Consider the following 16,576-nt stretch of genomic DNA (forward strand, 5'->3'; position numbering starts at 1 on the left):
TTGATTAATTTATATATATAAATTTTTATGAAATTTATAATTTTTATTTAAAATTTATATATTTTAAAAAATACATTATTAGATGAAAATGTATTATTTAAAATTTTGGTGTTATTATAATTAATTTTGATTTAATAATAAATTTATATATATATATAAATTATAAATAAATTAATTATTAGATTAAAGTTAATTGTATATTATGTAAATTTATATATACATTAAATATATATTAAAAAAATTTAATGTTTGATTTATTAGTTAAGTTAATTAGAGTGTTACATTTAAAATTATTTTATACTGAGGGAATAGTATTAAATTTTACCTTACCAAATAATTCTCACTAAGCAATCCACTAATTCATTACTTAAAAAAAATATTTTTAAAATTGTGAATATTTAATTAATTATCGTCAAACATATGGAAAATAATATATGTATTGATATTTGATAATATGAATAGTTTTTATGCTATTAATAAATCATAAATTGTTATTATGATAATTTTTTTACCTTTACAGTAATTAAAATGAAAGTCATTGTTGTTGTTTATCCTTACCTGTACGTATAAAAGTCAAAATTTAAAAATCTTTAGCCGTTTAAGAGAGAATGGTAATTATGTGTTGAGTCTTGAAGAAAGATTAGGATTATCCACTTTTGCGTAAAATTGACAAGTGTTGAAGTTGAACAATTAGATCAAGACAAGCGTTTGCGTGATAGAGGATTACCGTTGGCAGCTTTTTTTTTTTTGTTGAGAGGTAAGAAAACAATCATAAATTCATAATACTAGAGAGACTTTTTTATATATTTTTTATCGTTAAATTTTAATCATCTTACTAATTTGGAATTAAATTCGCTAAATAGAATATATAGCCTATATATTTATTAATATACTGATAAAAATACAATAATTTAATAGAAATTCAATTGGAATCAATAAATCCTTTGACTTGTTTCGTGAGGTGTCATTATATTTTTTTATAATTGACTTGTTTTTACTCATATATTCTCATCACTAATCCACCTCTTATATAAATTTTAAGTTGTTACTTTTTAAAGAGAAATCAAGTTTACAGGTTTTTGTTCGATGAATCCCGTATTTTTCTTATTTTATAACACATATTTGATGAGATTTTGTATTAAATAAAAAAAATTAAAATATTTTTTAATTTTCTTAATGTAATTAAATTTATCCAATTAATCTTGAATTTAATAATATATTTGTAAAATATTGTTAAAATAAATTTTCTTTAATTAAGTTATTTTAAGATTAAAAAATAAAATACTAATTTTTAATTCCTTTATGTTGTATTTTTATTATTATCGATAAATATTTTATATAATACACGAGATTCGTACTAATCTACATATATCATAATCCGATTAAAAACTACTTGAACGAATCACACTTATATAAATTCTTCAGATGTATTGTTTATTTGAATCGTATACAAACATTGAAATATTATGTACAGCAGTATTTTTTGACAACACAACCAAGGGTTGTTATAAATTTTCTTATATTTGTCTTTAATTCCTAAAAAAAATTTTAAAAAAATTGAATAACCCAACATTGAGGTAGCGTGGTCCAGAATTTATTTACTTTTGAATCATGGAGCTTGAAAGCATGGAGAATGGCACGTGGTTCGTAGGAGATAATGAAAAAAGGTAGAAAGAGAAATTATGAAGGCCCCACACAAACTCCGCGATAAGAATAAGAGTCCACTCAATAATTATCTTCCTGTTTTATTTCGTAAGAAATTGGGCTGATGCAAAAATACTATTGGTTACGATAGCGACAAATTAGAGCCCAACAAGTTGTATAAATGGAACAGTTTGAGAGTTTGTATGTTGTATCTATCCTCTGGGATTTGAATTGATACTGAAATTAGTTTCCCAGCAACTAGCTTAGAGCACCTAACAACATAAGTGTACGGGAGAGCCAAGGAAAAAACAAATATGGCCTTTAAAAGAAAGAAAAAAAAAAACGCTTGTGCTATTCTCATTCTCTGTAATTATTATGGCACAGAAGAGATTCATCATCGAGGTCGAGAGAGCGAAGGAGGCCAGTGAAGGAAGGCCTTCGAGAGGACCTGTCTATCGTAGCCTCTTCGCCAAGGATGGATTCCCTGCTCCCATTCAAGGTCTCGATTGTTGCTGGGACGTTTTTCGGTTAGTTCATCACTTCAATTCCACAACTCTTCCTCTTCGATGCAGATATCAGATCAATAACCTGCTCCACTTAATTTCACAGCTCTGAATGTGTGATATTTTTACAGATTGTCTGTTGAGAAATATCCATCAAATCCAATGCTTGGTCGACGGGAAATTGTGGATGGGAAGGTGAAGTCTCGTTTACTTAAGTCTTGTGTTCTGGAGTTTTTCTTGACATTGCTTGACCATTTTTGGCTTTTAACTGACTTAAATGCTCTCTCTCTCTCTCTCTCTCTCTCTCTTTTTGCGACTCTATAGCCAGGCAAGTACAAGTGGCTAACATACAAAGAAGTATATGACCAGGTGATGAAAGTTGGGAATTCTATCCGCAGCTGTGGTTATGGAAAAGTAAGTCAGCTGTGTCTTTCTTACCTGAAAATGAAGCATTTTTTCATAGTTGTTTCAGTAGTATTATTATGTTATTCCAAATTCTTGGATTCACAGTACATGTTGGGTTGTTTACTTGTTCATTGTTTACAAGTTACAGCCAACATTTAGGTGTAACTTACATGTCATTGACAAAATTCAAACACCATATGTTCTTGGTAATGTGCAGTGACGGATCCAAGACCCTAAATCAGTGAGGATAAATTATAAAAAATAAAATTAGTGGGTTCAATTATATAAATATAAATGAAATAAAATATAAAAATATAAGATTTTATTTACAAATTTGATGAATTTTAAAAAATGAGAGGGTGCAAATGCACCCCCCGGAGGCAACGTAGATCCGCCACCGGTAATGTGGCTATCTGCATGTGCATGAATAGCTCAAGAGTGAATCAGAACCATGGTCATGTGAGTTCAAGTGCTTGGTTCTTTGACATGGATATCCTTATTTTATATGATTTTGATATTTCATATTTGCATATGATTATATTTATAGTTTCTAGCAATTTGTTCATTTCAGCTTAATTCATATATTGCTGATTTGCAGGGTGTAAAATGTGGTATTTATGGTGCCAATTCTGCAGAATGGATTATGAGCATGCAGGTACATTTTATTTTTGAATTTGCTTCCCTTGTTTTCTTTTGAGTTTTTTCCATCTTAATTTTTCTGCTCACTCTATATGTTGGAGGTTTCTATTGTATTATTTAGATGTTGATATGTTGATTTTTGTTTCTTTTTTATGCTGAGTATCTATTGTTATTTCTATGTCTACTGTATTGTTTCTTTGGTAGTTGGATTTTTGTAGTCCTTATTGAGCTTAAAGGAGAATAAGGTATTTCTAGATTGAAGCTTTGTTTCTTATATTGAATATCTACTCTCTCCAGAGAGTTCCACTTATTTTAATTGTTGCTTTATTCTTATGTTGTGCCAATGATTGGTATCCCTGCTCACTTAACAATAATGTTGCTGAACTAGCTTCTTCCACTGAATGGTTTTTAACATATTGGAAAACAATTGTAGGCTTGCAATGCTCATGGACTTTATTGTGTTCCTTTATATGATACCTTGGGTATGTTCACAGCTTCATTAAAATGTTTCTACACCATGGTGACAGTTATATACTCAATTGCAATCAAAACTTGCTTTCCACATCTGTTGTACACAAGAGTTGCTACTATCAAGGGACAATAGTCTCAAAAGCTTTAATGTTGTGTGAAAAGTTACAACATTTATGGTCATATGACATTTTCAAGTAACTTTACCACCAAATAATAAGTTCACTACTTTATGAACTTTTGAAAAACTTACCTGTTTATGTATATTTTTGAAAAATTATATTAAGTGCTAAATTCAAACATCTATTGAGAACTTTTGTGACTATTCTGTATTTTTCTTATTTTGTAATTTTTCTCAACAAATAAGTAAGTTCACTAATCTGTATCCTATTGAAATTCTCACCTAATTTACCAACAAAGTCCTTTTAAAATAATGCAAGTAAAGAACTTACACTGAAACCTGTCCCTTACCTAAAATTGTGATAACTTTTCTAACAATGATAAGTTTTTTGAAATTTACTGCCATGCAGTAAATTCGAATGGTGCATGGTACTGGGAGAATATCTCATTGTACAAATATTCATTTTTCAAATTAAACTTATAATTTTCATTTGCTTTGACATTCTCATTCATATGACATAGGTGCTGGGGCTATAGAGTTTATTATATGCCATTCAGAGATCTCAATTGCATTTGCAGAAGAGAAGAAGATACCTGAGGTTCTCCTATCTAAACCCTCTGTTTTATAGCTGTTTAATTGTTAGGAAGGATTTGAGAGTTGTGTACAATCTTTTGTAAACAGTCAGTCTCACCCAAATATTTGTTTTGAAATTTTTCAGCTATTCAAGACATTTCCAAATGCAACAAAGTATCTCAAGAGTAAGTTTTGTTGATTCTCTTCTTTCTTTCCTAAAATGCTTGTGCTTTAGAAAGAAGCATTCATTTTTATGTCTTTGTTACAGCAATTGTAAGCTTCGGAAAGGTTACCCCTGAACAAAAGCAAGAAGTTGAAAGTTTTGGGTTGGCAATATATTCATGGGATGAATTTTTACTAGTGGTGGGTTATTCATTTCATGTACTATTATGCTTTATCCACAAGTTTTATAATAGAAATGAAAGTGCTCCTTCTATAATTACTTGGCATTATCTGTAATTTCTAGACAGAAAAGGTGTTGTTTCACAAGCTTGGTCCACCTGCAGTTGGCATAATAGTGGCATATGTGGAAAACAATTAATGAATATAACTTTTTTGTGCAATGGAAATGAAAATATAAGGATATCTTGTAAATGGAAACTTAGGGATTGTTTGGTTTGACCAATTTACACAGAATCATATACATTGGAATTTATTTTTCTGAGGTTAATTTCAGTCATGACCTCTAGGAATTAATTATGTCTTTTGCTTTGAATATTTTGTGTTTCCCATTCCTAATTCAATTTTTAATATCTGCCACAGGGTCAAACTCAGAGCTTTGATCTTCCTATTAAGAAAAGGAGTGACATCTGTACAATAATGTATACTAGTGGAACTACCGGTGACCCCAAGGGAGTGTTGATATCAAATGAGAGTATTATTACTCTCTTAGCTGGGGTTAAGCGATTGTTGGAGAGTGTAAATGAACAAGTATGTCGTTTTGTTTCACTGCTCCTGCATATATACTTGGAAATACATGAATATAGAGAGAACTCCCAATATGCAATTTCATTTCATTCAAGTTACTGATAATAGTCCCCCTTTCAGTTTTTGGATACCATATAGGAATGCTTAATTATCCCCTTTCATAATCTTCCCACCTTTTTCCTTCTTTGCAGTTGACTGAGAAGGATGTATACATATCATACCTTCCACTCGCACATTCTTTTGATAGGGTCATTGAGGAGATATTCATATGGCATGGTGCTTCAATAGGTTTCTGCCGTGGGGTAAGTAGTATATGTATATCTGTCATTACGAAAAATGAACATTTGATGTAATAGGATTTGTTTGATTCGACCCCGCCCCCCCTCCCCCCCGGCAAAAGTTGAACTTCGGATTTGGATTATGACCATCATTTACTCAATGGCTGTAGGATGTCAAATTGTTAATTGATGATGTTGGGGAACTAAAACCAACTATTTTCTGTGCTGTTCCCCGTGTGCTTGATAGAGTGTACTCAGGTAAACTCTTGAAAATTCTCATGATTTTTGACAGTTTGATGATCTTTCCATAATCATATAATCTTGATGGTAAAATTATTATTTCAGTAGGACAAAGCTACTCTGCAAATTATTTCTTGATCATTGGAATAGCATTTTTCTTACTTTTCTTTTTCATTTTTCTTCCTCCCCCTTCCCAATTGGGAAAAAAATGCATTGACTCTCAACCCCTATCTGATACACAGGTTTGACACATAAGATTTCTTCTGGGGGCTTCTTGAAGAAGACATTATTCAACTTTGCTTATTCATAGTAAGTGCTGTTTTGTAGATAGTTTCTTGAATAAAGGTGAAATCACGACAAACCTGCACTGAACTGTCATGGATCCTCTATAAGATATTAGGGAACTAAGATTGTTCCCATATGAATTCACTTACAAATTCATATTAAATTAATATTAATTTTTATTAGGTTGTATCTAAATCACTGGTGACCTCTTTAAGTAGGTACTTGAATATTCTTTTATTATTATTATTATTATTATTGGTAATTAGCTCTTCAATATTCTAATAATGCAAATTCTGAAATTTGATTGCAGTAAGCTTAATAACATGAAGAAAGGGCTTAGACATGGAGAGGCATCTCCACTTCTTGATAAAATTGTGTTTGACAAGGTTTTAAAATTTATAAATTTGAACTCCCCATCCCCTTGGTATGACAGGATTTTTTACTAATCATGATTTTACTACTTGATCAGGTAAAGCAAGGTTTAGGGGGTAGAGTACGTCTTATTTTGTCTGGAGCCGCACCTTTATCTGCACATGTGGAAGGTTACTTACGGGTGGTTACTTGTGCTCATGTCCTACAAGGATATGGTATACTCTTTTTAAATATGAAAATCAGACTTACACCATACTATCATTTTTTAAAAATCATGTCATTAAACAAATTGTAAATACTCCCATTTTAGTTATGCCTATTAAACTAAACTATTTTGTTTAACAACTGTTTATTATTATTTTCAAAACTCAAAGAAAGACAGATTTGAATTGTAATTATGTTTATGTGTGAACATGCACACACAGTAAAATCTCCTTTTATGTTTATGTAGTCTAATTTTGGATTTTGAATGCTAATTATATGGGTCTAAAATTGTTCTTGATTAATTTGATTAGGGAAATGGCGATTAGCTAATACTTCTAGATTTAAATTTATTTCTTATAATTATAAATCAATAAAATTAAGAGCACAACTATAAAATTATGTCTAGCTGAAATATACGTGAAAGTTATTCTGATGTCTTGTCACTCTAATTCTGTGTATATATGCAGAAGATATTATAGACATCTTTTTGGTCCTTGTACTAGATTATGGCCTTGATGTGCTCCTGTTAAAATGAAAACAGGTCTGACTGAAACCTGTGCGGGAACCTTTGTCTCATTACCAAATGAAATAGAAATGCTTGGAACAGTGGGCCCTCCTGTACCAAATGGTGACGTGTGCCTGGAATCTGTTCCTGACATGGGATACAACGCCCTAGCAACTACACCAAGAGGAGAAATTTGTCTAAAGGGAAAAACCTTGTTTGCAGGGTACTACAAATGTGAAGACCTCACCAAAGAGGTTCTGATCGATGAATGGTTCCATACAGGTTATTTCATTTATGTTTTCCAAATTTGAGGTTTATATTCTTATATTAGCTGTTGGGTCACAGTTTTCCTTTTTATTAACAAATGATATATTCAACAGGGGATATTGGAGAGTGGCAACCTAACGGAAGCATGAAAATTATTGATCGGAAGAAGAATATATTTAAGCTTTCACAAGGAGAATATGTTGCTGTCGAAAACCTGGAGAATATTTACGGTCAAGTTTCTTCTATTGAATCTGTATGTCCTGAGAATCCTATTCCTTCCAATGTCCCCCAGTATTGGTGCATGTTGATCTATATTAGTGATTTAGTGAATGTCCACATTCTGTAGTTCAGTATCATCATTTGTTCAAGAGCTAAGACTATTCCTGTGGCATGTATCTGTACAACTATTTGTTCTAACATCCACGCCTAAAAATGAATGATGATGTCAAAAGGTTTAGTCCAGTGCAAAAATAGAAACAAACTTTTGAATAAGCTTCACTTTATGAGCTGAAAATGTTCTGCATTCTCTATTTCAGATATGGGTTTATGGAAACAGTTTCGAGGCCTTCCTTGTTGCTGTTGTTAACCCCAGTAAGCAAGCACTTGAACATTGGGCACAAGAAAATGGCATATCCATGGACTTCAATTCTCTCTGTGAAGATGCTCGAGCAAAAAGTTACATACTTGAAGAGCTCTCAAAGATTGCGAAGGAAAAGAAGGTTTTTTTTATTTAGTTTACTTTGCTTATCATTATTTTAATTTGTTATATTTGGAATATATGTATGTGTATCTTGATAAAATTTCACATCAATCTAAAGTTGTTTTCTACAACGATCAAGATTTTTTTTTGTTCACATACAATATACTTTTCAAATAATCAAAATAACTATTTTTTGGCTATAATATTTAACATGAAATATTTTGGCAATAATTCTTTATATGTAAACGTGTTTGTACAAGTACATTTCCTGAAGCTTTGTAGGATGGTGATGTATTTGGTAGTTGAAAGGGTTTGAGTTTATAAAGGCAGTTCACATTGACCCAATTCAATTTGACATGGAACGCGACCTTATCACTCCAACATATAAGAAGAAGAGGCCACAGTTGCTTAAATACTATCAGGTACAAGTTGTCAAATTCTCAGGATTTCATTTCACTTCATATTGAATAGAATAGGTCTTAAAGTGGAATAACCTTTATAAATGGAATGTTATTTTTTCCCCCTCTTCCTTGTTTTCCTCATTACGGAACAACAAATAAAAAAGGTTGGGAAATCTCAGTCAATTCATATTTTGTTGATTGTATTGGCTACTAGTCAGTGTGATCAAATCAATATGATCTTGTGGTTGGTTGTTAGTGTTTGTTGACCTGGCAATGGAAAATTTAGTACAGTTGTGTCAAGATAGATGTTGATTTAGCCTATCTACTGATACTGACTGCAGCATTTTTATTTTGTGCACAGAATGCCATTGACAACATGTACAAGAGTGGAGGAAGTAAACCCAGTGCCTGAGACCTGATATGGGAGTTAATGCCATGGAGATAATTTATTTTCTGTATGTGATAGTATTTGTATCCGTTCAATTGCCCTATGGTGACTGTATATACGTTGAGTAGTTAATATATGGATACGTCAATAGTACTAATACCTCATCATTTATTTCTATTTCTTTTGTCTGTCACGTACGTCATGTTATCTATTATACCATACTTATCTAAGCTGTCTCTCTTCTCTTTTTCTATCTCTAGGTGTTTTAGAGTATCCATGAATCATTTTTACATATATAATTATTTAGAAATGGCTGATAATATTCCATGCGTTATGCGTAGCTTTTGTTCAACTGCAGACATGAAATATAAAATTATTGGATCGATTTGACTATTACTTGCAGCACTCTTTTTTTTTTTTTTATGGAAAAATACTGTTTGCAAATGATCTAGCATTCAATTCCTTCGTCAAGCGAGAACATATATTTATACAAATGAATGAATGAATGCATTACTAATAGATGTATGCATCGATGACTCATCTAATAGATAAGCTCATGGTGTTTACTGTTTTGAGTCTTATCATCTGGTCAACTTATATAAAAAATATCAACATAATTATACATTGAAAGATCTAGAAAATATATAAACTTAAGATACTTTAAGTTTTTAAAAATGTGATTTTTAATTTAATTTAACTCAACATTTGTTTATTTTTAATTTTTATATTTGATAGAAGTAATATGTATATATATATATATAGATAGATAGACTATGCATTATAAATTTTAAGATTAAAAAAAGTATACATTAATGTTTGGTGATAATTACCCATGTTATATGCAAAACAGTTACCATAATAATAATAGTAAGGTTATTTTAGTTTAAATATGAGAATATTTTATTTTTATTAAATTTATTTACATTAATATTGAACAACTAATTAAAATACGAGAGTAGCAAGATATTTGATATATAAAGACTTTTATAATCACAAAAGAAGGTTTTGGAAGAATTAGGATGCGAGATGGAGGTTGAGAATAAACGTAATGGTTTGTAACTTTGTTTGCTGCATGCCCTTAATCTCTTGGACACTTGGATAACTGTAGCTATGATGTTGTCAACGATATAGAGGCACTCTCCTAATGAAATGGCCACGTTTACACCATTTTGCCGCCATCAATATTAATTCTCCATCTATTTTTCTTTTTCTTTTTTCAAAGCAATATCCACTTTCTGGATCCTATCACTCAAACCAGACATGCAATTTACTTACCACCGTCCTTCTGTCTAAAACATTCATCCACAATTTCTTCTTTTGTCAGTACTCAGTACACCCCCCTCTCTTTACTATTCAACTCATCTGCCTTTCTATTTTGTCGTCAAATTCCCATACATGTTTCTTATGAAATTCGACTCCAATCTGCTGGTTGAATCAACTAGTTAAATTATGATAAAGTAAATGTCCAACTTTTTAAATAAAATCATAACCTATTTTATTTGCATAAACATCTGATAAATATAACTTGGCCCATTTGGTTATTTCCATCTGATAAATTAAGGCTAGTATATTCTTCAATTTAATGATGAAACTATTATTTTCATCACGCAATCTGACCATCGAGTAATTTAATTAAGTCTGGTATAAAAAACTATTATTGGCACGGGCTTGCCAAACCAAAATCAAAACCAAGGCGCCACGTATGAACATAAGAAATCTTATCCGTCCACGTTTTCCTCGTATAATCCAAATTCGAAGCACACGTGTAGGTTCCAGAGTTGAGTTTCAGCAGAATCCGTTCGGCTTTGGCGAGCGTGGCATGGTATAAGTTTCCTCTGAGAAGAAAGAAGCCGGTGCCAGCCGCGTGATACCGACATACCGTGAACATGCCCATACGTGATCACAGAGATTCTGGTAAACACGTGCAGTGTTTCAAAAGTTACTAACGGACACAGATCCAAGCAGTTGCGACTTGCGAGATGCATTCGACGAAGAGTAGCACCAGCGATAATATCAATATCAATATCAAATCAAAAGATAAAGAAATCCATCGATGCTACCATAACTACCGAAAGAAGAGAAAGCGTCCTTGCCAAGACGCTGTGGCTCCCACCACGGAAGACGACAACTGCTGCACCAAGGCCGCCGCCGCATCACACGGTTTCATATCCGTTATAGGGCGGCGGCGCGTGATGGAGGATGCAGTGAAGGTGGTTACCGGTTTGGTGGCGGCGGAACAACACTGTGGCGGTTACGATTTCTTCGCGGTTTACGACGGCCACGGAGGGACCTTGGTGGCCAACGCTTGCCGCGACAGGCTGCACTTGTTGCTGGCGGAGGAAGTAGTGAGGGGGACCGCAGCAGACAAAGGGCTGGATTGGTGCCAGGTGATGTGTTCCTGTTTCATGAAGATGGACAAGGGAGTTGGTGAGGAGAACGATGATGGCGGCGGAAACACCATGGGTTCGACGGCGGCGGTGGTGGTGGTCGGAAAGGAGGAGATTGTGGTGGCCAATTGTGGAGACTCGAGGGCGGTGTTGTGCCGTGGCGGGGTAGCTGTGCCACTTTCACGTGACCATAAGGTGATACATGTATTAATTTACTTAGTTGTTGCATGTGAGTGAATAGCTTTGGCATCACGTAACACGGTGTTTCTTTCCATATCAGCCTGATCGTCCTGATGAAAAAGAGAGGATAGAAGCGGCAGGTGGCATGGTCATTAATTGGAACGGAAATCGTGTTTTGGGAGTACTTGCTACTTCCAGATCCATAGGTACTTTACTTACTTCTACTAACACACCCATTATATCACTCCAGATTACTCACTTGTCCATCAATCTCTATGTCATATATTAATTATTAATTTAATTACAAAATTAGATGAAATACCAAGTTTAAAATCACTCACTAATTTCTTTTTTCCCCCCTATTTGTAGTGAATCTCCTCTGGAATAATCTTGCATTATGATACTACTTCCTGGCAAATGACAGTATTTTATTTTTTTCATATACTAACACTGTTTTTAGTAAATGGTTTGATTCGTTTATGTAAAATTCTGAGAATCTAGTTAGTTTTACAGATACGTGATTAAAGAGTATATTATATATTTCCTCTAAAAAAGCGAGAGTGTGTTGGTTTAAAAGGAAGGAATTTTCGCAATATATATGCAGGGGATCACTGCATGAAACCTTTTGTGATTTCACAACCAGAGACCAAGGTGTACGCACGAAAAGAGTCAGATGAGTTTGTGGTAGTGGCGAGTGACGGGCTGTGGGATGTAGTGTCTAACAAGTTTGTTTGTGAGGTTGTACGAGGTTGCCTCCATGGGAAAATGAGGAGGAATTTTAAAGAGGACTCCATTATAAGCTATGCAACAGAAGCTGCAGCGTTGTTGGCTAAGTTGGCTATGGCTCGTGGAAGCAAAGACAACATCAGTGTCATAGTCATCCAACTCAACACTACTACAACTTGATCGTTGCCATATTCAAGCTCTTATTTTAACTTTTCGCGTCTAATTTTCCAAAGTTGTCCTGTATTATTCATTTCAATGTAGTGGGAATGCTCTTTACTAATTTTCAACAGCCAGAAATATGTTTCTATAAGCTCATCTTTAGCGGTAAAACTACTTGATGATGTAATTTTAAGAGATTTTTATAAAATATTAATAATCATCAAAAATACATTAGGTTAGATTATCAATATCGGTTTTGGAAATATCTAACTATAATGATTGATCAAACAAATCTAACGAAATCTGGATAACAGCGAATAATTGGTTTGACGATCTTCTTGAATCAAATCTTCTTATTTCTTTTATGAGATTTTTATTTTCTTTTTAGATAGAGAGGAAAAAATTATTTCTAATTTGGTGTATTGAGGATGAAAATCATAATCGTACCTCAGATTTTAAATTTAGGATTTTCATTATCCCTTAATGGGTCAAATTGGTTTCTTCTTATTAAACTCATCAATTTTCTATTGATAATCTAATAGCTAGATTCACCAAATTAAATTACTTATATTGAGCTCATAAAAAATACAAAATAATATATATATATATATATATATATATATATATATATATTATAATATAATATATAGCCCATATTAATTAATTAATTGTGAATTATAAAATTCCTAACAATTTTTTATGTATGTTATTTATTTTCAGACTTTCCTAAGTTACAATGATCACCATTATCGTTTATAATTGATGACATATATTAAATATGGATAAGTGATATGAAAATAAATTTTATTGATATTTATTTTCAACTAGTCTAAACTTTATTCTTTATAGAGATCAATCCAAATACAACATAAATATTACAAACAAAACAAGTTCATAATAAAATGATAAATTTTCACTTTATTTTTATAGAAAATTCAAACAATATAAATATACGAAAAGTATAGAATATATAACACAAATGAGACTCCCACTAAATTAAGATATTACTAAGAATTACACTCATATAAGCAGTGTGCTTATGAAAAATTTTAGATACCAAAGCCTTAATAAGTAGGTCAGCTAGCATGGAATTAGTCGCTTTATATTTTATGAAAATCTGTATATTTTGAACTCTTTCCTTAACTGTTAGAAACTTAATGTCAATGAATTTTGACTTGATTATAATTCTATTGTTGTTAGAGTATTGAACTCCTGATTCATTATCATAATAAATCCTATATGGTCTTTCAATGTCATTGACCACACGCAAGCCAATGATAAAAATTTTCAACCATATTCCATGGTTGGATACCTCAAAATAAGCAATGAACTCTGCGGCCATGGTCGAAGAAGCTACGAAAGTCTGTTTAGCAGACTTCCAAGAGATAGCTCCTTCAGACAATATAAATATGTATCCAAATGTGGAACATTTATTGTCTTAACATTCAGCAAAATCAGAATATGAGTATCCAATGATCTCCAAATTTTCTTAATTCCTCATCTAAAGAAAATACGAAAGTCCCATGAGGAATAAGGAGATTTAGTTGAGAAAAATCATCAAACCAATTATTTATGACTGTTCTCCAGATTCTGCTGTGTTTATTTGATCAATTATTATGAATCCGGGTATTTCTAAATCTCTTATTGATAATTTAACATAATGTGTTTTTAGTGATTATTTGTATTTTATAAGGATCCCCTAAAATTTTAACAAGTGATATGAGAACCTCCATTACTATGAGATTATTGGAAATTTAAGTTATTTGATTTGTGTTATACCTGTTTTTTTTATTAAGTAAACTCTAATTTTATTTTTGGGATTCTTTTTTATCACGGAATTGATTAAAAATTATGATTTTATTACGGCTATAATGGGTTGAAACCATTTTGCTCGTAATCTTAATGAAAGTAGAAAAACGTTTGAACCCAGACTCCTATGTTTTGTAATTAATTATGGATCTGCATTTGATGCACTTGACGAGCGCTTTTGTTTAAATTTTAGTTTTGAGAAATTTCTAACAATATTAAGCTGGAGACTTTGGTCCAATTTTTATTTTGGTTTGTATTACCTCTCATGAAGTTTTTTTTTTTTTTTGTAATGGGGGGATTGTGAAGCAAACTTGACTTGTTTATTCCATGTAATGGTGGGATTGTTTATTTTGTTTTGGTGTTAACTGCTTCTTGAGATTAAGAATATGTTTGCCAGCACACGTGATTCTCTATTTCTATGTATTTTTGCTTATTTTCTTTATAAATTGTGTATATGACTTACGTATGCAAATACATTATTATTTATGGATGTGATATTTATTTGAAGTATTTTAAGTATAAATTAATTATAGTATTAAATAAAATCCAAGGATATAATATCTATTTGTGGTAATTAATGTTTTATATTTTTGTTATTATAATTGGATGTGAATTTAGTATTAACTGGTTATTTTTATTTATTTGTATGTCTAGTATTTTTTAATTAAATTAATTCATGCAATATATTGTTAAAATAATTTTTATTGTAAAAATTGATTTAATTAAAATTACATAGATATTATTATGAAATTATTTATGTGAATTGTATTCGACGAGGAAGAAACAATTTGACTAAATAATATTATATTTGTGATGATGATAAATATATGATAATTATAAGATATTTTTATGTGAATAATAATCGATAAAAAAAATAATTATTTAACAGAAATTATTATCAATAGTTAATTATTGTGTATTGCATTGAGAGTATCAATTATTTATCATCTTTATAATATGTTTTTATATTTCTTAATCTATATTCTAATACTACTTTTAGTTAGAAGATCTATATTAAAATTAGTAGATAAGAATAAAATAAGTGGAAGAAAATGATTTAACATCATTATTATCGTACCACTAAATAATAAGTATAGTTACCCATAGACCTAAGGCGGCAGTTTATGATGCATTAATAAGGCATTAGTAATTACTCAGCGAATTTTGATGTTAGAAACCTATCTGAAAAAAAAAAGAAAAAAGAATGGCCGTAGAAAATCATCATTTATGACCAACCCACGTGATGTCGGCGTTGCCCGTAGGCCATATGGCCTCTTCAATCTTCAAAAGTCAGCGTATCCCGATTTGAGGGTTCTATAAGATCACAACAACTACAACTAAGCAAGAAACAGTATATTAAATTAAGAATTCTAATAAGCAGCATTAAAATAATATTTTCATACTTAGCTTTTATTAAGTTGAACAAAAATAGAAACTTTTACTCGGCAACATGCATTGAATAATAACCCTCTATTCCACTTACTCATACTTCAGTAACTTTTCATGATAATTGACAAACTCTATTATTATAAATATATGAGTATATTACATGTAATTTATTTTTCAATTACACATTATTTTAATTACTAACATACCGACTTTAGTATTGGAGTGATTTTGTAGGTACTATCCCACTACTCGGAGAGTTGACACACCAAGCGGGAGATCAAATTATTAATAGAAATTTTGAAGAGTATTTCAGAACTCGGTAAAAATAAAACTCTTATATCTTTAATATAAAAAAACATGATTTTTTTATTTATTTTATTCTTCAAGAACAACTTCAATATATACAATTTAAACAACTCATTTGTAGTTTTCATATTTTACTAATTAATCTTTATAATCTCACATTATAGTTAAACAAACTCATACACATTCATTCTAATGATATAGTTTTGAGTAATCCTTAACTTAAATGATAAAAAACAATATTTTTAATCATCAACAACATTTATTTATAGAAACAAAAAGTTTTTTTAATTATGTTATTTGTAATTTTTTATTTACAAATGTTATTTGTTAATTTTGCTAATAAAAGAGATCGAAGTCATCACATTTTGTTTCTTTTTTCTTTTTTTAATTATTTAATTAATCTTTTATCTGATGACATGTAAATCTCCTCTAAAGATTAAAAAAATATATTAAACAATGGTATTTAAAAAAAAAAAAACTACTATTTTCTTTCTTTCTTCGCTGAATTATATATACCTCTATTTGATGTTATTATAAAAATCATTTATCATTTTTTTGTAATATCTCGAGTCGATCAGACGACCAGGTCTCCATCTAATCACTGGTTATGTACTAGTTGGTTCGGCTTAAGAAAACAAAATATGTGTTTTGGTAGCAGTTTGTGGCTGGATTGTTTTTTTTATTTTATTTTTATAAGTAG

At 31.0% G+C, this 16,576-nt stretch overlaps 2 protein-coding genes across 8 annotated transcripts; both read left to right on the forward strand.

Moving 5' to 3' along the window:
• Window positions 1-1,851: 1,851 nt before the first annotated feature.
• LOC114376532 (long chain acyl-CoA synthetase 4-like) lies at window positions 1,852-9,150 on the forward strand. Of its 6 annotated transcripts, none has more exons than XR_003658983.1 (19): window positions 1,852-2,171; window positions 2,279-2,342; window positions 2,472-2,561; window positions 3,151-3,207; window positions 3,625-3,673; window positions 4,302-4,378; window positions 4,499-4,538; window positions 4,622-4,716; window positions 5,116-5,283; window positions 5,472-5,582; window positions 5,729-5,816; window positions 6,041-6,107; window positions 6,394-6,469; window positions 6,553-6,670; window positions 7,201-7,446; window positions 7,545-7,684; window positions 7,968-8,150; window positions 8,406-8,553; window positions 8,894-9,150. XR_003658983.1 is itself a non-coding variant. In XM_028334694.1 (19 exons), the coding sequence occupies exons 1-19, from the start codon at window positions 2,020-2,022 to the stop codon at window positions 8,942-8,944; spliced, it is 1,992 nt and encodes a 663-aa protein (XP_028190495.1). In that variant the 5' UTR covers window positions 1,852-2,019; the 3' UTR covers window positions 8,945-9,150. The 6 variants fall into 6 exon arrangements, 4 of the variants coding, with proteins under 4 accessions (XP_028190495.1, XP_028190496.1, XP_028190498.1 ...); XR_003658984.1 differs by having other exon boundaries at window positions 8,414-8,553; window positions 8,894-8,911; XM_028334694.1 differs by having other exon boundaries at window positions 8,434-8,553.
• Window positions 9,151-10,752: 1,602 nt separating this feature from the next.
• Window positions 10,753-12,523, forward strand: LOC114375382 (probable protein phosphatase 2C 8). Of its 2 annotated transcripts, none has more exons than XM_028333155.1 (3): window positions 10,753-11,502; window positions 11,588-11,693; window positions 11,857-12,023. In XM_028333155.1, the coding sequence occupies exons 1-3, from the start codon at window positions 10,900-10,902 to the stop codon at window positions 11,886-11,888; spliced, it is 741 nt and encodes a 246-aa protein (XP_028188956.1). In that variant the 5' UTR covers window positions 10,753-10,899; the 3' UTR covers window positions 11,889-12,023. The 2 variants fall into 2 exon arrangements, with proteins under 2 accessions (XP_028188956.1, XP_028188955.1); XM_028333154.1 differs by lacking the exon at window positions 11,857-12,023 and adding an exon at window positions 12,092-12,523 and having other exon boundaries at window positions 10,756-11,502.
• The last annotated feature ends 4,053 nt before the right edge of the window (window positions 12,524-16,576 follow it).

This window comes from Glycine soja, chromosome 11 (assembly GCF_004193775.1).
Source record: "Glycine soja cultivar W05 chromosome 11, ASM419377v2, whole genome shotgun sequence".
In the NCBI taxonomy this organism is placed as follows: domain Eukaryota; kingdom Viridiplantae; phylum Streptophyta; class Magnoliopsida; order Fabales; family Fabaceae; genus Glycine; species Glycine soja.